The sequence below is a fragment of the Passer montanus genome, unplaced genomic scaffold, assembly GCF_014805655.1.
Source record: "Passer montanus isolate IOZ18808 unplaced genomic scaffold, ASM1480565v1 scaffold8, whole genome shotgun sequence".
Taxonomy (NCBI): domain Eukaryota; kingdom Metazoa; phylum Chordata; class Aves; order Passeriformes; family Passeridae; genus Passer; species Passer montanus.
The window spans coordinates 7,482,892-7,503,669 of NW_024373256.1; the positions used below are offsets into that span (position 1 = coordinate 7,482,892).

Here is a 20,778-nt window from a genome sequence, read left to right on the forward strand (position 1 = left end):
GGATTTTTTATTACATTTGTTTTCTCTCTCCTTGTTCAGGATTGGGTTGACAAGGGGCCACCCACAGTCTTTTGGCTGTCAGGATTCTTCTTCACTCAGTCTTTTTTGACTGGTGTTTTACAAAACTTTGCCAGAAAATACACCATCCCAATTGACCACATTGGATTTGAGTTTGAGGTAAGAAAAATCCAGAATTTTGTTTTTCTTTAACAGACATGTTCTGGGGCAGCAAGAGATAGTTTTCAGATGAAATGTTATTTTATTTAAAGGAGCAATTTCAGATTGTTACTTACAGGATTTAGTATCCTCCAGATAAAATCAAGCAATGGTTTAATCATTCCAGGTAATGAAACAGGAGCACACAATGGAGAAAATGCCAGAAGATGGGGCTTATGTGAGAGGCCTTTTTTTGGAAGGTGCACGATGGGATAGAGAATCCTTGGTAATTGGAGAATCACTGCCAAAAATCCTCTATGATCCTTTGCCCATAATATGGCTGAAACCTGGAGAAAGTTCCAAGTTTCTTCATGAGAACATCTACTCATGCCCTGTGTACAAGACAAGTGAAAGAAGAGGTGTCTTATCCACCACTGGGCACTCAACCAACTATGTCCTGTCGATTGAACTCCCTTCAGACAAGCCCCAGAAACACTGGATAAATAGAGGTGTGGCAGCCCTCTGCCAGCTGGATGACTGAGAGGGTGCAATATTGAGATTGTAAAAATCTGCTTTACTCCTCAATGGCTGCATGGCTGATTTTTTTTTTCTAATGAAATCAGGGCTAAAGAGTTTTGATGTTGATTTTACTGGGAATCTACTTTACAAATCTTGCAAAAAGATTTTGGATTTGCCTACCACCTCTGTGTCTCAGGAGTATGTAGGACAAGGAGGGAGGAGATGAGAATATTCTGTTGTCAACCTATGAAACCAATCCTCCAATCCTCAGATAGAATGAATTACCCAAGCTGTATTATAAAACTGTAGTCATTCCTGGATGATGTGTCAGAATTTCCATGGAGAGCTTCTCAACATGTGTTGGGATCTGCCATTTCTCAGAACGGTATGATTATGCCATATAACTTTTTTTTCAATATTATTTACCTGCATATTCCAGGTACCTGATTGATACATGGAGCTGTTTTCTTTCTCCCACAGTCTCACTTTACTTCCTGTCAGCAGCCCAGCCCCACACAGCCATTCACTCACACCATTTCCCCCCACTATCTCATGGGGTGACATACAGACAGTTTAATAGGGAAAGCAAAAACCATGCACACAAACAAGGCAAAACAATTAATTCCCTGCTTCCCACAGGCAGGCAGGTGTTCAGCTATTCCCAGCAGAGCAGGGGCCCATCACATGTAATGGTGACTTGGGAAGACATCACTCCAAATGTCCCCCTGTTCTCCCCTACTTTCCACACTGATCATGATGCCACATGGTCTGCAGTGTCCCTTTGCTCATTTGGGGTTACCTGTCCTGGCTGTGTCTCCTCCCACCCTCCCAGACACCCCCAAATTCCTCCCCAGCCTGGCAGTATGAAGAGCAGAAAAGGCCTTGGCTCTGTGCAATCCCTGCTCAGCAATAACAAAAACATCTCTGTGTTATCAACCCCGTGTTCAGCACAATCCAAAACACAGCCCCATACCAGCCAGTGTGAGGAAAATTGACTCTACCCCAACTTCCTCCTCTTGCTCTCTTGCATGTTGGACTAATAACTGCCTGAAATTTTGTATTTGTTCAAGCCCTTTCATCAGAGAAGCTCAAAGTAGCTTGCAAACATTAATTAAAAATAAAATAGCCTGAACATCTTCAAAGAGCTGTTCAGTCATTAACTAATCCCCACAGCATGCCAAGAAGGTACTAAAGATGCATCATTAGACTTGTTGTGTACACAGGACAAGAGAGGCACAAAGATCAAGGCAAACATTTTAAAAAACATGCACTAGACATACATCCACTAATCTGGGGTCTTGTATTTTTTTTCATTGCCCAAATTGCAGCATTTTAATGACTTGCTAGAGGCCTCACTAAGTCAGATTCAGCCATCATTTGGCAATTCCCAGTATCCTGGTCCAAGCATTAAGGGCTGCTGTTACATCTCCTTAAAAGACACAGTTCTTGCCATAGGAATTCGTCTGTTGTGTTGTCCTTAGGTGAAAACAGTTCATTGTTGTTTTGTTAACCACTGGTTTGTTTTATGCAGGCATTCATGAAATAGTAGCTGTTAAGAATGGTAGTGCAAGGTCAGGCAGAAGTGTTGGGGTGTGTTGTGCAGGGCTGCTCTGCAGGAAGGTGCACAGGTAAGAGCAGCTTCATGCACCACACCTGACACCTCATTAACAGTCCAGCATGCAGCATCTGGTGCAGCATTGGTACCTGGGAGCAGAGCAAAGGTGTCAGGCCAGGACACCTAAAGGATGTTTGTTTCAATAAAAAGGACAGAGATGTGCAGGTGTTTCAAATTACTGAGAGGAAGAAACTACTCTTAAGAAATTAGACTAAATGATATTTGGCACCTATACCAAAATAAAACTTGTTTACGAATGTTACAGCACACTCATCCAAACAGACAACAGTTTTTAAGAAGAGAATCATGTTTCAGTAGATCTATAAATAAATTAATTAAAATGGGTCCTTGAAAAAATTATTTTCTTAGACTTCATAAGAGAGATATTTTGTAGTTTTCATATATTTAAATTAACAGAAATGTATTATACATTTAGTAAAATATTGTGGTGATTACTGTATTTTTGAATATCTGCATCTAATTGTTGTAATTGCATCAACAGTTCAGATCACTAATTAGGTGACTGTGGTGTCAGGGATAACACACCAGTGATTGAGCCTCTGTGCAGGCCAAAGGGACAGGACCTGGATGTTAAATCCTTCCCTATGGATTGATCAGCTCAGTCACTGCTCTCAGAAGGATCTTTCTGCTCAGACATAGCTTCTGGTGACACCTCACCTGCTGAGAGGGAGGCTGGGCCAACAACAATTAACTCTGAAATGAAGGTTTGTCAGTCCTCTTACAGATAAGTCTTGCAAACAGTCCTCTAAATGAAACAATTTTTAAATAGTCGGATTCACTACCTAAATTATATTTCATGGAGATCAATTACTTTTAAACTGTTAGAAATCTGTGTAATAGATTACCATGTGGGTTGCTTGTTAACCTTTTTGTGAACAAACAGTAATTGATAGTTATTAAATGACACAGTTGTGGTTCTTGTGAATATGCAGAGACTTTGCTATGACCTGTGTGCAATGTCACTGTGTTGATTTTCTAAATGCTGCCTGTGTGCTGATGTTTAGATTTGATATGAAGGCATCCCTTGGAATGTCATTAATGATGTATTTTAAGCTTTTGTAGACCTGATAAAAATATATATAGATAAGAGAGGAGTCTGTAAGAGAGGGCTTGTTCATCCCTTCACCAGGGATCAGGCATGGCTGACCTGCTTTAGCTGATGATTACAGCAGTACATGATTTCCTAGGCTGCCCTCCCTAGTACAGAAAGGCAATGGAATTTACTGTCAAGGGATATCTGTCTTGAGAGATATGTTTCTGTGGTTCTTTGGAATGAGCTTCCCAGCCTTATTTCCTTAGCATTGACTACACCTTCCTGGAGAATGATCAACTGGCTAAACATAAGAATTCACAACCTTTCTTGGCTAAGATGCATTTAGGAAAAAAAAAAAAAAAAAAAAAAAGGCAGCTCAGCTGCTAGTTGGACATGATAGAAATATGAAAAATAATTTTTTTGACAAAGTAAGTACCTTGTAATAGTATTAGAATCCTTGGATTGACAGGTTTAGAATTTTCATTTCTTAATTAGAAGCACTCATTAAATAAGCCACAAACGCCACCTGTAATTACTTCAAATTGCAGATTTACAGCTTTGGTAATAACTCAAGGCAGATGGGAAAAAAATCATTATGGAGCAAGAGGTATTTTTCCCTTAGCAGAGAGATTTTCAGCTAGGGATGCTGTAAGACAGGGTTTGTACATTTTCTTAGGAGACTGAAACCTTCCTCTCATCTATACAAAAATTCTTTTTAGAAAGTACTACCCCTGTGGACTTTAACACTGTTGGGCTGTTAAGGGGAAAATTATGCAATTAAAAAGCAGGAGACAGTACAAAGATTCCAAATCCTTCCACTTAGAGCTAGAATATTGTGCCTAATAGGATTAGAGTTACCAGTGAAAGTTGCAGGTCTCTGCTCTAATTAGCATTCTTGGAAATGACTGTATAGGTATGATCAAATAAGTGACCTTCTGTCTGTGGATGAAAGATGGATGTTACTGGTACCATTTCTCATGGATATAGTAGGGCCCAGGACAGTGAGGTCCTGCTTGCCTTATTTTCTTCCCATGTGAAAGGCATTACAAGAAGCAGTTTGTATTAGTAGGAAGATGGATCAGGTAACCTAAGCTATCCTAATTTTGGTGCTGTGATGCTGCCCTGGGAATCATCTGCAGCAAAATGAGCATTTTCTCACCCCCAGACATCGAGGGGGACGTGCAGTAAGAGGTGCCACATCCATCTTAAAATGTTGTGTGCTTGCTAATGTTAGTTGTAAGTGCACACCTTCATAAATTACAGTAATGATGGATTTAGAGACAAAACTTCCAGAAAGGAGGTGTTTTTTAAGTATTCAAGACCAGATAATGTGTCAACAAATTATTACTGCCTTGCCTACCAGTGGGCTTGCAGGAGAGTTCATGCAACTGACTCAGGACTTTTATTTCTGAAGAATATAAAGTTAATGTCATCATTTTCCTCTAAATTATTCTAAAGCATCTCCTGACTAGGGTGATAAATTGGAAAATGACAGTATTTACTGGAAGGGGAGTAAGAGAAGGTTCAGCAAGTACAGGACAGAGTGTACACTGACTGGGTGAATCCAGTGCATTACAAATTCTGCAGAAAGCAGAGGCATTTTAGGACAACCTGTTTTTGCAAGTAAAATTAATGTGTAGGAATGACATCTTGTGCAATCATTGGGATACTTCTTGACAGAAGTTATAAGGGCCTTGGCACCTAATACAAGAGTACCAGTTGAGATTCTGCCTACCTGCTGGACTGAGTTGCAGATGAATTTTTTTAATGAAACTCCCTCAGAATGGTAGTTGGTCAGTTTGACCTCCAAAAACAAAGGACTCTAGTTTGATTCTCCTTTCCATAACGACTTTAACTTAAGCTATGAAAGAAAGGGTTTACTCTGCAGACTTGAAAAAAGAGCTGACCTAATACTTCCTTCAGCTGAACAAATTTCAGTCTTTGCCTTCTGGTGATGGAGGGTAATGAGGATGAAGCACCAATTAATAATTTTTCAAGCTCTTTGAAGAATTATTAGGCTGTCTTGCATTTAAGGCATCTCAAACAATGTAATGCTGTTACTTGCTGATTTCTCAGTTAAGCAAGTGGATACTTATTTGAGTAACTTGAGGGTTATGAACCTTTTAAGAATTGCTTCTTTGTATTTTCCTTCAGAAGTAAACTCAAACTTCTGTTGTTACTTCAATTTGGTATAGATCTTCTGTAATTTTAGGGATGTTCTTTGGAAATAATCTACATATTACAGTATGTGCTTAGGAAAGAGTTGTGACTGTGACACAGACAGTAAATTCAGACTGCTCATTTCCATGGCTGTTTATTCACCTGGTGTGTCAGAGTATCAGTAACTTCATTAGTCACATGAACTTCAGCAATTCAAAAGATTCAAATGATACTTTAATGACAAAGAGTGAGCTTAAGCTTCCATTCAAACCCCTTGCCTCTGCACATTTTGGCTGGGCTCAGTTGATGCATCCCTACACTGGTGTATCACAATTAGGATATCAGATTAGCTTGTACTTAGACTTCTTTCAGTGAAGAATTAAACAGTGTGTGAAATCATGTTAATTTTTTTTCTTTCTTTTTTTTATGCAATCCCCCTTCTCCTAGGCTGAAGGAGTTTTGTTTTGTCTTCCTGGCAGCAGTAAATTTGCAAAGCTTCCACTGATAGAACAATGGCATTTTACCTGCTACTCCCCACATGAGGCATTCCCAGGAAATAATTATATGGGAATAGAGACCTTTGTGAACTGGAGCCATAAAGGGTAGTGAGAAATTGGGCTAGCCAGTACCTGTCATGCTTATTCACTCTTCTCATTGTTTTCTTATACTTTCTCATCTGCTTGTACTTTTTTCACTCTTCAAAGTGCATTCTTAGGGGAGGGGCTGTCAGTCTGTTCTGCACAGGACCAGTTCTAACTTATGTTTCAGGTAGACAGCAATATTTCTTTGTCATTGTTTATTGGAGCTTGCAGAGTTTCAAATTACTTGGTGAGTTCAGAAATGAGATTTCATTGATTTCTCCTACTTTAAAAGGAAATCATACACATATGCATATTTCAAATTTGCTTTATTCTTTTTTTTTCTTTTGCCACTATTAAAGTCAGGCTGGAATAGGTTGTCCTTTAAGTGCTCTGGACTGTGCTTAGGTAGTGTCCAGTACAGTGTGGCTCTTGTCCAAGCTTGGTCTCACTGGTATTTCAAGCCTGAAGGATGGAAGACTCCCCCAACTTCCCTGAAGAGAACATGTCAGAGGACTGCAAAGGAGCCAAAACAACTGGTAGCCCATGCAAAGAAAATTAATTTCCTTTTACTTCTATTCGTGAGGCACCTGGGAAACAGAAATACCCCTCAAACTTAGGAGACTTGTAGATACTTTCTTTTACTAAAGTTGGGGTTCAATCCATAACGTAAGAGCTAAAACCGAACAATAAATTAAAATAATTGTTGAGAAAGCCAGTGTGCTGATTATGCTGAAAAGCTGACCATGTGAAAGCACACAGTGAGGACACCAAAGCATCCTAGGCTTGTTCCCATAGTGATACCCTGAAGGCAGAGTTTTCAGCCAGTCCATACATGGGAACCTGAGGAACCCAGCACTGGAATGTTTTACTCAGAGTTGTGTAATAGCATTCCAAACTTTGCCATTCACATCCACACCCTCTCCAAAGGAAGAGAGAAAAAAGCTGACATACAGACTCTAGGCCACTCCTCTGCAGTTTGCAAAGGAGTAGTGGCACTGCTGCTGTCTCTTTTCTACTGTCCAGAAACAAAACTTCCCCATAAGGGTACTGTGAAACTGGAGCTCTCCTCCAGGGACAGAGGCAGAGCAGGGAGCAGAGAGGAAGGAGAGCAGGTGCAGGGTGCAGTGACTGTATTCCCACTGGCATTCAGAAGCTCTGGAGGAACTGTGTCTGCTTGACTGTCCCAGACTTCCTTAATTTTGGCCGACCTTACACAAGGCACAGTCCTGAGTCACAACTGAGCACAGAGAACCCTCAAACCACCAGAGAACCCTGTTACAGATAAACAAGAGTTTGAAATCCTGCTGCAGTTTGTCCTGATGTCAAAGTAATCTTTGTATCACACCTCACTCCTTAAAAAGTGTTACTTTTATTGACAAGTCAGTGGTTGAAACGTAATAAATACTAAACCAACCTAATCCATCATACACAATGGATCAATTGGCTTTTTGGCCTCAGGAAATGTGTGAGCAAGTGACCACACTATTCACAGTCGTGCACACAAATCACCTGGATTGCAGTTCACAGTTGAAAGGATGTGATTACACACCACAGCTTAAATGGTGGCTTATGAAACTTCATCATGGGATTTCAGGTATATTGGCTTAGAAATCTTCCTTAACTTTTCCTGGTGTCGCAATGTACGGCCTTGTTTATGGGCAAGGCCCATAGGAGGCAGGTGGATCTGGAAAAGAAAACCCCACCAGTTAGGTGCATACTAGGGAGAAAAACACAGAGTAAATTTCACTGAGTTTTAAATCATTTCTTCACACTTTGGAGAGGGTAACTCTATTGTCTCAAGCCAGGTTATTAGATTTCTAGGAGGAGCACTCTCTGAGGAGTGATTAGTGGTGTAACTTTCAGAACTAATTGGTGGTGTAACTAAAACAGAACTAATTGTTCTGTTTATTAAAATCCCATATATTTTAGGCCTTAATAAAATCCTGTATATGCAAGGCCTTAGTAACTTTGTTTTGCAGCTTGGTATCAGACAGCAGTGATACTTGATGAAATAGGATTGCTGACAATGTTCCAGAACAGTAAGAACTAGAAACCCTAAAAATGCTTGAGTAATGTCTTGAATCACTGTGTGATTTATTCATATCTACTTAACAAGTTACAAAATAACCTCAAACTGTATGTACTGAAAGCCTGCCTTTTTACTGTCATGATTATATATATATATATATATATATGGCACATTAAAATGCACAATCAATGTCATTGACTCCATAAGCAGAAGGAGCATAGGTGACAGACTCTTCCTTTGACTGACAAAGTCTTTATATTTCATAAGACTGTTAGTGGGAATGCAGCTGTAACCCTGAAATGACTGAAAAATGTAGGTGGTAGCAGTCAGGTGTTACTGTTGCTGAGGCTGTCATCCTGTAAGATGGGTGTTTAGGTGCAAATAGTAGTAAAAGCACTGACTCAAACAGCAGTAGAGATTTCTAGAATCTGAAAAATAATAATCATGCCGTTTGTCTGAGAGAGCAGATCCTTTGTGATTTTGAAACCACTGCAGAGCACACATTTTAGGCCCATTTCTAGGAACACTGTTTGCCAGCTGTGCATTGCTATTCTGCATACTGAAACAGATGGTAACAGTGACCCTAGTCTAGGCAAGCATCCGATAAAGATACAATTTAATTTTGACCATGACTGCCTTGATAAGGGAACTATAGATGTGAAAATATCAACTCATCAACAGCAGTGGAGAGGATGCCTCTATGGGAGGCAGCATAAAGTATTACTGACACAAGTGACTGGGCAGTGAGGCAACTGTATTGAATGGTGCACTAGAAAACTTTGCTGCAAATTCCAGCATTTCAGTAATCTTGGACATGTTCTTCTGTAGGAAGAAGGGAAAATAAGAAGCAACACAGATAGCTATTTCATAAGGCCTGATTTGTGACCAGAACAATTAATAGTAATGTAGGCTATAAAAATTATTGTACCTATGACAGATGTAATTAGGTATTTTTATTCTCTCGCTCTCTTCTATTATTTGATTCCATTACCATGTTTCTCTATATTCATTGGTTGGCTAAATATTCAGAGGCCCTTGGAGTTTAGTTCATGCAACTCCATTTAGGCTTTGAGTCCTTATTCTGAGAAGAAATTCTCCAATTTACAGTGAAAGATAGAGAACATCTCAATGTACATTTGGCTCTGCTTTAGCATACATTTAAATGCCAGCTCATCTAAAAATGCAATGCAGTGAGAGTGATGGAAACTGATGGTTTTGTTGCACAGGGAAAGCTCAGCAGGTATCAGTGAAGACTTTGTGATTTATACTCACAGGTCTCGGGTAGGGGATGTTATAGTGAAGTCCAATTTCTATTCTTGCCTCACATTCTTCTATGCACTGCTTAATCAGGTTTGGATCTGTTACCTGTGATGATCAGACAAACAAGTGTTTTATATGAGTTCAATAATTAGCAATTGGAAGCTCAAGTGTACATGATGCCCAGCACATGGCTTTCCTTAGCTTATTTTGGCAAACTCAAGGATACAATGAATTGTATTTTTCACACCCATAAAAGGTAACACTGGTATTTTCCTGGACTCAGCAGTTCTGGGCTTGATGGTGCTGAATGTTAACGCCCAAAAGCTGTCAGGATTGAGGCTACAGAAGGAGTTTTTTACCCAAACATGGTATTTTCTCTGTAAAAAGACAATACACATGTAAACTACTGCTACATCTATGAAAAAACCACACTCGTCTGTTCATCACTCTGCAAGGTCACCAGTGGAGAAAGGAAAGACACTGCTTGTTATCATCACATCCAGAAACTCTCTTTGAAGTGAGAAATGTGGTGGGAATTATGACTTAAATTCATTTTTTTTGATTTTGCATTACTTCAATTTAGTCCCAGACCAATATGGGATATAAATAAGTGTTGTGATCTTGAATTACAAGAAGGGCCTTTGATTACCAGGGTTTGAAATTTTTTCCTTAAGAAAAAAATTAAAGTGCTTCTTTTAAAAGAAGTGCCAATAATTGCTGCTTTGAAAAGAAAAAAAAGAAGCTGCTGAGTTCTGTTTGCCATTGCATGGGTAATGATACACTTAGCTAACTTTGTAAAGATCAAAAGCTGCTTCAATTACACAAGCAGTATCTTTGGAATTTAATTTTTTCTTGGCACTTTTTTACTGAAAAAAGACCTTTTAGACTTCTACAGTAGTTAATGAAGAGCTGAAATGAACTGAGTTTTCTCAGGGATGATATTTAAACTGTAACCCAGCAGTTAAGGTGAATGAATACACCAGCATTTAAGGTGAATGAAATTTTGGGAACTCAACCCTTACGTTCCTATCTCAGCCTCCAACCACAGAGTGCAGAGAGCAAGAGAAGAGTAATTTGGAAATTCAACACCATGAGAACACTCACATTTCTGTTTTTCCGGAATAAGGTTCTGGCTTCATTTCTAATGTACTCCTTCTCTCTCATGGTTTCCTCTGTCTGTCCCGATGCCGACTGCCAGGTCTTGGCTATTCGCAAAACCCTGCGGTAAAGGCCGAGAACTTCTTGTCGAGTTGCTGGTGTCATCTAAAAAGACAAGACAGACCCCCCAACACATGCATGAACATCTGACCTGCCAAAAGGCCAGCAAGCAGGACATTTGTTTACACCATTAAATTAGTTTTAAAATATTTCCGCCGTCCAAAGATATGCTGAGCTGTATGAAAAAACCCTGAAATAGCTGTAGACAATAATTAGCTGTTGAAAGTTGAAGACTCAGTCCAGCAAAGTTTTTATATAGATACTTAAATATATCTCCATTCAAACAGCTTGAGCTCTTGCCCCAAGTTAAGCGCTTGGTTTAGTGCTTTGCTGAATCAAGCCTGGGTTCTGTTTCACTCGGTTCTGTTTCACTGATGTTTTGCAACAGACATTGGGCAAGTCACCGAAACTCTACGTGTCCCCCTTCCTGAGACGTTGTACCAATGCTGACCCTATCTTTGCAAATCTGTGAATGAAATACATGCTAAAACCACCACAATATTGCTGAAAACATGTATAGGCTCCAGGGGCTGAGAGGCTTATTTGTGATACCATGGCAGTAATGATTCAGCTGGAGTTTGATGTGATGAAAAGGTGATGAAAGCTATTTTATCTAAGCACTCAGGAGAGGCAGACTAACTGTGGATTTAGGAAAGTCCTGAATGTCTTGATTTTCAGAGAGCTGTGTACCTGCTGAGCCCACTGAATCAGCCTCCAGGTGTGATAAAACTATTTGTCAGAAGAAAGAATGAAATCTTATTCTTGCTTAATGTAAATGAGTATTTTATCATGTAACTGGTTACACTATTTCATGACAGACCACAGATATCCCTGAGACAAATCCACTTCTGGATAACAAAATTTCAGTCATGAATTAAATTAGCAGAAACAATGACTTCTGCTTAAGGGGCACTGCAGCTGTCAAAGGCACCTTACTGTCCCAAAGGAAGGTGCAGCAGCACTGCCAAGTGCATGGACACAGTGAGGAACAAGTGCCAGGGACAGGACATTATCTGACTATCAGGATCCATTTGCCAGCCTGGAGCTCTAATTACTGTGGGTGAATCTACCCTGAAATCAGACCTGTGTGCTGGGAATGGACAGTTTGGAGCAGAGTAATTCAGACAGCCTGACCTTCCCCCTGGAGGGAGCACACTTGGCCATGAGGAGAAGCTGCATCCTAATGCAGCACCCAAACTACCATGGGAAGTTTGGCAGTGTGCTGTGGCTCAGATCCCTGCAGTCTGTGGCAATTCCTGGGATTCTGGGTTGTAAAAGCAGGGCTAGAGCCAAAGGCTTCTCAGGCTGTCCTGTTCTTGAGCTCCAGCACAGTGGCTGGCCAGAACCAGCCTCCTGTGGCTCCAGACACTCACACCCTCTTTCCCTCACCAAAGCTGGAGTTACAGATGCTGACCTGAATACAGGATTTGGCTCATGGTTTTGGTTTTTTTTTTCCATAAGAAATCCTGAACTATAAATTCCTAGCCTTATCTTAGCTGTTGCTGTCATCTAAAGGCCTTTCATGGTTTCAAGAACTATTTTGCTCTGATTCTTAAGAGTGAATATTTTTGTTTTGCTATTTGTATTTTCACATGTTTAACCAATCATATATTTTTCCCTCAGATAGAAAATTATTTTTCCTACACAGCAGAAAGTACTTCTAGTAAGTGCTTATGGTATTTCTAGGAAATTAATTCCATTATAACTAGGTAGTCCCAGCTCATCAAACAGTTTGGAGTAAGTGCTTCACTTTATCCACTCTAGAGCTCCATTTCAGGCAGTGAAATCAGTCAGACACAAAGGCACAGATGTACATGAATCTGAAAAATCACTGCTTCCCCCTGCTAGGTGCATATTTTGTACAGAAAAGAAACAGTTCATTTACAAGGGTTAACCTAGCACAAGCAGAGTCCCAAATCCTGGCCTCATCTAGAGCCTCTCCTGACAACCCTCCTCTGCTTTTATCTGAAGATGTCATCTCTGAGAAGCTGTTAACAGGATAGATTTTCATGCAATCCATAGAGAAAATAAAAGGAACAACGTTGGGGGTAAAAAATGTTTAAAATAACAGGTTTCAATTCTGATCTATGCATCAGACAATTTCCCAAGTGACAGCTTGGGACAACACATGCCCTTTGTTCAGAGCTGGCTACACCTGCTGCCCTTGGATTTTAAACATACCAAGAATCTGTTTAGAAAGATTTTATTGAAAAGTCTAGAACCAACAATTATTTTCCCCACTAGTTGCTTCCCCTCCTTCACCTACAACTTTTTTGTTCTTCAACTCCTCTGTGCTGCAATTGCTACAGAACTGTGCAGCCCCTGATCTAGGCATGGGCTGCACTTCTGCATTCTTGCTCTCCTTCCCACATTTGCTGGATGATGTAAAAGACATTAAGGAGCTATTCATCTATACTCAAGCAACCAGCTGCTCCCAAGGCTCATTTAGTCAATAATTCTTATCATTACAGACCTGCTCACAAGCCATTTCTGCAAAGATACATAAATGAAGGTACGAGGAGCCCTTTACAGATCGAGGACTTCTGTCTATGACAGAAAAGGATGAGAGCAAATAAGACAAAATTCAAAGCCTGGGTCAGATTCTGATCTGAGTGGGAGTATAAATAGGGAGTAATTCCACTGAGAGCAAAATTACTTCCAACTTAAAATGTTGTAAATGAGATTGGAATTTTTCCTTTGGTATAAACAGAGCCCACACTGACAGAAATGTAAGTGATGGTACAAGTCATGTATCAGGTGCAATTTCATCAAGTGACACTAGTTGTATTAGTTTTGTGGGTGTGCAAAATGATTCTGAGTGGGATAGAAAGCAAGATAAGGGAGGCTTTCATGTCCTTGTAGTTACTCATCTTGCAACTTACATCTTTGGCATTTAAATCATAATTATATTTCACATCTCTGGAATGCTAAGTGGATGTTACACCACTTTCCCACTAACACCCATCTTGTGGTAGTCACACCCATTGTTTAACTTCTACCACCCTTCATTTTACTGCAGCACGCAGCCCACAGAGGTTAACCACAGGCGTTTCTGTCAAAAAGCACAGGGCTATTGTATTAGCTGAGCAAATTTCGGGTGTTTAGCGCCACAAAGCAAACCGGAGGTGTCACAGGGAGGTGTGCCCGCACTCCGAGCCGGTGGGGAGCGCAGTGCCCGAGCCGGGCTCCGCAGGGAGCCCCGCTGGAGCCTCGGGCTCTGCCCTGGCCCCGCACAGCCCCCTCTGACCAACACACACCTCCAGCACTGAAAATCCCACTGCACCCAAACTCCACAGGAGAGCTGAGCGCTTCATGACTGACTGCATGGTGAACGTGCAAACTTTTTTCACTGTTAATTAAAACAAATAGAACCTTAGACTATAAAATGCAGTAGGTTTCTATTTCAGGAAACAAGTAGACATTCCTTGGGATTGTTAGTTGGTTGACCCAAAAGTTCAATAATCTGAATAATCAATGAAACACCAGTCTTACTTTGCTATTTGCGGGCTTGTCTATAATTTAAACTAAAAGTTCATATAAAAATAATATATTATTTTTATATCTGCCAACTGCACTATCCAATGACCCCAAGAGTGCAGTGTCAAAGCACAGCTAGGACAGAAAGGCTGCCCAAGACTGCAGATCCAGGAGCAGCTAAACCTCAGCTGCTTCCCAGCAGGGGAGGCTTGGCTGGGAACACATGTCCAGCACTGTCCTCCTCTGCACAGCTCCTTGGTGAAGTTGTAAGTCTATTTTATTTCATTCTTTCTTCTCAAGTCAAGCATTAGCTACTCACTTTAAGGATAAAATCTGCCAGCAGTGAGTACATAGAGGATTTTAGAAAATACAGGTTGGAAGGAAGAGCCCATGGGGGGAAAAGGGTATTTTAAACCAATTGATTCTTCTTTCACTTCCCAGCTAACTGGGGCACGCATTAGTAACACACACCTAGTGCTGGTGCTGAAAACTGGATTTGCTCAGGGGAGGTGGGGAACAAAACCCTGCATAAAATAATTTGAAAAGCCAGCTTTGAACTTCTCAGATACAAAATGTTTAATTTAGCAGCAACACAACTTCTATTTGACAGCTGGTTTGCTACTGGCAAGAAGTCTAAAGACACAGTGACAAACTGCTGGGCTGACTGCTTCCAAATGAAGCTGTGGTCACATCTCTGTCATGAAGTCAATTATGTCATTTAAGACCACGGTGTATCAACACTGTAGGAGGGAACACCACCATGCTCCATACTTTGTCTCATAAAACAATCCAGCCTGTATGCTAATCTACAGCTCCTCTTTTCAAATGCCCTCTTTGGCTAATGTTTATTTAAGGAGATGCAGAAAAATTCCCATATCTGGGTTTTTTTTTAAGGAGCTAAATGATTCCACTTAGCTAAAAAGTGGCCTGCAGCCTCTCTCCTGCTGCTAATGCAGCAGATAATCAATCATTCCTTTCAGAGCTCTCCACAGCAACGAGAGGTCAGTAATCCATATTCATCTTTCATGCAAGCCTGCCACAATGAGTCTGTGGTTCCTAAGGCAGCAGTGGATCTGGGCTGTCATTTCCTTGAGGCCAACAACTGAGACAATGAGTTCCTGTGGCACAGAGGGCAGAGAAGGGGTCACAGATTCCTCTGATAGCTCCATAGGTCACATGCCTTCCAGCAATATTAAGTTTCAAAATCTAGTTTCCACAGAAGTAATTTTGCCTTCTTTTGCTCAAATCAATGACTCAGTGGCCTGTGACAGTACCCTACAAACGCTGACCACATGTGGCTGCAGAATGTACTGGCAAAATGAAAATTTCATTTGATTTTCATTCTTGACTGAACATTCATAACTTTTTTTAAAGATATGGACAAAACCAAATCCTAGCAAAATCTCAATCCCAGCTAAAGTATTCCATCTCCACATGGTGAAAAATGACTAGAATGAAAGATCATGTTCTTCCATGATGGTGTTACATCCTCATTTCTACCAGTGCCACAAGCCTTAAATTTCCAGACATTCCCATCAATCTGACTCAAAGATTTATTTCTCACTCTTTCCATCTACAAGCTGCAATCATAAATATATGCAGATTTGGTGAAAAAGAATGAAGTTACTGAACGAAGATATTCTGTAATGGTGTCTAAAAGCAGGGTGACTTTCACAGGGTTTAGGATTTCTGCTGGCAAACTGAAGTGATCTGAAACCTTGATCAACACCTCTGAACCAGACTCTCCCTCAGTCACTGTACTCACACTGTTCATCAGCTGGGGTGGGACCTCTGCTACTCTATCTGTGCCTCAGATTTCTGACTGTACTTGGATCTCTTTTAAGCTTCCTTTTGCATATGGAGCAGCCTTTTGATCAGAAAAACCAAACTGCATGCAAAGAATATAATTAAATAGTAAAAGCAAGGACATGGATTTTATCACTGTTTCCTATGTCAGTTCAAATAAGCCAATTTGCACAAAATTAAGGTTCTACAAAATTTTTTTCACTTGAATAAATGAAGGTGGCAACCCTTAACTAGTTGCTTTTGATCACTGGGTTTTCATTCTCTCTGAGGTGGTCGAGGCATTATCTGGTTTTAGTCGGACATACAGACTTGCCCTGGCAGTGCCTCTTGTGATGCAGGAACCTCAGGAAGAACAGAAATACTGACTCAGACTGTGGGAAGGGGAGAGGGAAATGAAAAAAAAATGCTTTACTTATTTCTTAGCTTTCTCATGAAAAGCACACCATGTCCAGGTAAACTCTAAAACAATATGAACTCGTCTCCAGTCTTGTCCAACTCTGTTGTTCATGCTTTCAATACCATTTTCTTCTTTTCTACTGTGTGTTTAGTTCTCTATTACTTACAAGCAGAGAAAGATTTTAATGCAGAGTGAGAAATTTAGCAGAGAAAATTTCATCTCAGCTATCCTTGGATGGCCTTGCTTATATAATATAGAAGCATACAGAAATATAACAACATAGACACAAGCTCCAGTATAGATTTATGCACCTTATTCATACCTTGGCTTCCAGCCAAATGCAACTGAATGCCTGAATAGAAATATTTCCCAGCACTGGAAATGCTCCCAAGCTCGAGAACAGGTATAAATATTAATGCTAGCACAGACAAAATCCTCCCTGACCCTTTTCTTACTTTATTCTGAGGGTCACTCAATGAAACTCATTGACAGACTTGTTTTGTAGTTGCTATTTGAGAACCACAGCACGGCCGTGGGCATGGAGGGCTGTGGGACACAGAATCAGGTGAGCTACAAAAGAACTCTGAGCCCACCAAGTCCAGTGTGTGACCAAACACCACCTGTCAACCAGAGACCACGTCCAGGCTTTCCTTGACACCTCCAGGGATGGTGACTCCAGCACCAAACTGGGCAGCCCACTCCCACATCTAATCACCCTTTCTGTGATGTTCTTCCTCATGTCCAACCTAAACCTCCGCTGGTGCAGCTTAAGATGCTGCCTTCTCCTCCTGCGGGTCACAGACCGCTGTGGGCACTGAGGGTGGATGAAGGCTGAGGGCACCAAGGCCTGAGGACACTGAGCACTGTGGGCACTGGCGCTTGGAGTGCTGTGGGTCACAGACCGCTGTGGGTCACACACCGCTGTGGGTCAATGTGCCCTGTGGGTCACAGACCGCTGTGGGTCACACACCGCTGTGGGTCAATGTGCCCTGTGGATCACAGACCGCTGTGGGTCACAGATCGCCGTGTGTCACAGGCCGCTGTGGGTCACAGACCGCTGGGGGTCAGTGATCCCTGTGGGTCCCAGACCGCTGTGGGTCACACACCGCTGTGCGTCACTGTTCCCTGTGGATCACACACCGATGTGGGTCAGAGATCCCTGTGGGTCACAGGCCGCTGTGGGTCACAGACCGCTGGGGGTCAGTGATCCCTGTGGGTCCCAGACCGCTGTGGGTCACACACCGCTGTGCGTCACTGTTCCCTGTGGATCACACACCGATGTGGGTCAGAGATCCCTGTGGGTCACAGGCCGCTGTGGGTCACAGACCGCTGGGGGTCAGTGATCCCTGTGGGTCCCAGACCGCTGTGGGTCACACACCGCTGTGCGTCACTGTTCCCTGTGGATCACACACCGATGTGGGTCAGAGATCCCTGTGGGTCACAGGCCGCTGTGGGTCACAGACCGCTGGGGGTCAGTGATCCCTGTGGGTCCCAGACCGCTGTGGGTCACACACCGCTGTGCGTCACTGTTCCCTGTGGATCACACACCGATGTGGGTCAGAGATCCCTGTGGGTCACAGGCCGCTGTGGGTCACAGACCGCTGGGGGTCAGTGATCCCTGTGGGTCCCAGACCGCTGTGGGTCACACACCGCTGTGCGTCACTGTTCCCTGTGGATCACACACCGATGTGGGTCAGAGATCCCTGTGGGTCACAGGCCGCTGTGGGTCACAGACCGCTGGGGGTCAGTGATCCCTGTGGGTCCCAGACCGCTGTGGGTCACACACCGCTGTGCGTCACTGTTCCCTGTGGATCACACACCGATGTGGGTCAGAGATCCCTGTGGGTCACAGGCCGCTGTGGGTCACAGACCGCTGGGGGTCAGTGATCCCTGTGGGTCCCAGACCGCTGTGGGTCACACACCGCTGTGCGTCACTGTTCCCTGTGGATCACACACCGATGTGGGTCAGAGATCCCTGTGGGTCACAGGCCGCTGTGGGTCACAGACCGCTGGGGGTCAGTGATCCCTGTGGGTCCCAGACCGCTGTGGGTCACACACCGCTGTGCGTCACTGTTCCCTGTGGATCACACACCGATGTGGGTCAGAGATCCCTGTGGGTCACAGGCCGCTGTGGGTCACAGACCGCTGGGGGTCAGTGATCCCTGTGGGTCCCAGACCGCTGTGGGTCACACACCGCTGTGCGTCACTGTTCCCTGTGGATCACACACCGATGTGGGTCAGAGATCCCTGTGGGTCACAGGCCGCTGTGGGTCACAGACCGCTGGGGGTCAGTGATCCCTGTGGGTCCCAGACCGCTGTGGGTCACACACCGCTGTGCGTCACTGTTCCCTGTGGATCACACACCGATGTGGGTCAGAGATCCCTGTGGGTCACAGGCCGCTGTGGGTCACAGACCGCTGGGGGTCAGTGATCCCTGTGGGTCCCAGACCGCTGTGGGTCACACACCGCTGTGCGTCACTGTTCCCTGTGGATCACACACCGATGTGGGTCAGAGATCCCTGTGGGTCACAGGCCGCTGTGGGTCACAGACCGCTGGGGGTCAGTGATCCCTGTGGGTCCCAGACCGCTGTGGGTCACACACCGCTGTGCGTCACTGTTCCCTGTGGATCACACACCGATGTGGGTCAGAGATCCCTGTGGGTCACAGGCCGCTGTGGGTCACAGACCGCTGGGGGTCAGTGATCCCTGTGGGTCCCAGACCGCTGTGGGTCACACACCGCTGTGCGTCACTGTTCCCTGTGGATCACACACCGATGTGGGTCAGAGATCCCTGTGGGTCACAGGCCGCTGTGGGTCACAGACCGCTGGGGGTCAGTGATCCCTGTGGGTCCCAGACCGCTGTGGGTCACACACCGCTGTGCGTCACTGTTCCCTGTGGATCACACACCGATGTGGGTCAGAGATCCCTGTGGGTCACAGGCCGCTGTGGGTCACAGACCGCTGGGGGTCAGTGATCCCTGTGGGTCCCAGACCGCTGTGGGTCACACACCGCTGTGCGTCACTGTTCCCTGTGGATCACACACCGATGTGGGTCAGAGATCCCTGTGGGTCACAGGCCGCTGTGGGTCACAGACCGCTGGGGGTCAGTGATCCCTGTGGGTCCCAGACCGCTGTGGGTCACACACCGCTGTGGCTCAGTGATCCCCATGGGTCACACACTGTTGTGGGTCAGTGATCCCTGTGGGTCACACACCGCTGTGGCTCAGTGATCCCCATGGGTCACACACTGATGTGGGTCAGTGATCCCTATGGGTCACACACTGATGTGGGTCACAGATCGCTGTGTGTCAGTGATCCCTGTGGGTCACAGACCGCTGTGGCTCAGTGATCCCTATGGGTCACACACTGATGTGGGTCACACACTGCTGTGGCTCAATGTGCCCTGTGGGTCACAGACCGCTGTGGGTCACAGATCGCTGTGTGTCACAGGCCGCTGTGGCTCAACGAGCCCTGCCCACACGGGCGCCCCCACAGCCGCCGCCACAGTCAAGATGGCGCTGCCGCCCCCCGCGGCCTGGAAACGCGCGGCCACTAGGGGGCGATGCCGGTCTGGGGGACGTCCTTGCGCCCCCTGGCGGCCGGGGCGGCCTTGCCCCCGCAGCAGAGACCGCTGTGGGTCACAGACCGCTGTGGGTCAGTGATCCCTGTGGGTCACACACCGCTGTGGCTCAGTGATCCCCATGGGTCACACACTGATGTGGGTCAGTGATCCCTATGGGTCACACACTGATGTGGGTCACAGATCGCTGTGTGTCAGTGATCCCTGTGGGTCACAGACCGCTGTGGCTCAGTGATCCCTATGGGTCACACACTGATGTGGGTCACACACTGCTGTGGCTCAATGTGCCCTGTGGATCACAGACCGCTGTGGGTCACAGATCGCCGTGTGTCACAGGCCGCTGTGGCTCAACGAGCCCTGCCCACACGGGCGCCCCCACAGCCGCCGCCACAGTCAAGATGGCGCTGCCGCCCCCCGCGGCCTGGAAACGCGCGGCCACTAGGGGGCGATGCCGGTCTGGGGGACGTCCTTGCGCCCCCTGGCGGCCGGGGCGGCCTTGCCCCCGCAGCAGGGCGCAACCAACGCGCAAAGCGGGGGGGGTCGTCAGCCCACCTCACGCGCCTCCGGCCTCTCCCCTCCCTCCGCCCTCCCGGCGTGTACGCCCGCCTTCCCCCCCCTCCCCGCTTTACCTTGGTGCAGTCGCGCCGCGGCCCCGCCCCGCCGGGTGCCCCCGCTCCGGTGGGCGGGAGGCGCGAGCCGCCGCCTTCCCTGCCCTGCCCTCAGCGCGCGTGCGGCGCCGCGCGCCCCGCCCCCCGCGCGGCACGTCACGGCGCGTCCGCCAGCTGAGCGCTCGCCCGGAAGTGATGCGGTGGAGGCAGAGCCGCCGGGCGCCGCGGAGGTGAGTGAATTGGACCGAGGCTCTTCCCGTCCGCCCGGGCTGCGCGGCAGCGGCGGGGGCGGCGCGGGGCCCGGCCCGGCTCGGCCCG

The 20,778-nt window shown here is 45.1% G+C and overlaps 3 protein-coding genes across 4 annotated transcripts in view; 2 read left to right on the forward strand and 1 right to left on the reverse strand.

Annotated features, from left to right (window-relative positions):
- Positions 1 to 3,714, forward strand: part of DNAH3 (dynein axonemal heavy chain 3) — a 60,046-nt gene extending 56,332 nt beyond the window's left edge. The window contains exons 60-61 of the mRNA XM_039731865.1: positions 40 to 177; positions 344 to 3,714. Of these exons, the coding sequence (XP_039587799.1) occupies positions 40 to 177; positions 344 to 697 (492 nt within the window). The 3' untranslated portion in view covers positions 698 to 3,714. The remainder of the gene's footprint in view (positions 1 to 39; positions 178 to 343) is intronic.
- Positions 3,715 to 6,392: 2,678 nt separating this feature from the next.
- LYRM1 (LYR motif containing 1) lies at positions 6,393 to 20,613 on the reverse strand. The gene is made up of 4 exons (XM_039731633.1): positions 20,482 to 20,613; positions 10,479 to 10,637; positions 9,387 to 9,479; positions 6,393 to 7,769 (listed from the first exon to the last, which is right to left on the reverse strand). Exons 2-4 carry the CDS (start codon positions 10,635 to 10,637, stop codon positions 7,653 to 7,655), a joined length of 369 nt encoding a protein of 122 aa, XP_039587567.1. The 5' UTR covers positions 20,482 to 20,613; the 3' UTR covers positions 6,393 to 7,652.
- DCUN1D3 (defective in cullin neddylation 1 domain containing 3) overlaps positions 20,592 to 20,778 on the forward strand; it is a 24,949-nt gene continuing 24,762 nt past the window's right edge. Inside the window, exon 1 of one of the 2 annotated variants that reach the window (XM_039731627.1) lies at positions 20,592 to 20,690. The gene's annotated coding sequence lies outside the window, so the exon portion shown is untranslated. The remainder of the gene's footprint in view (positions 20,691 to 20,778) is intronic. The other variant, XM_039731629.1, reaches the window with a different exon arrangement.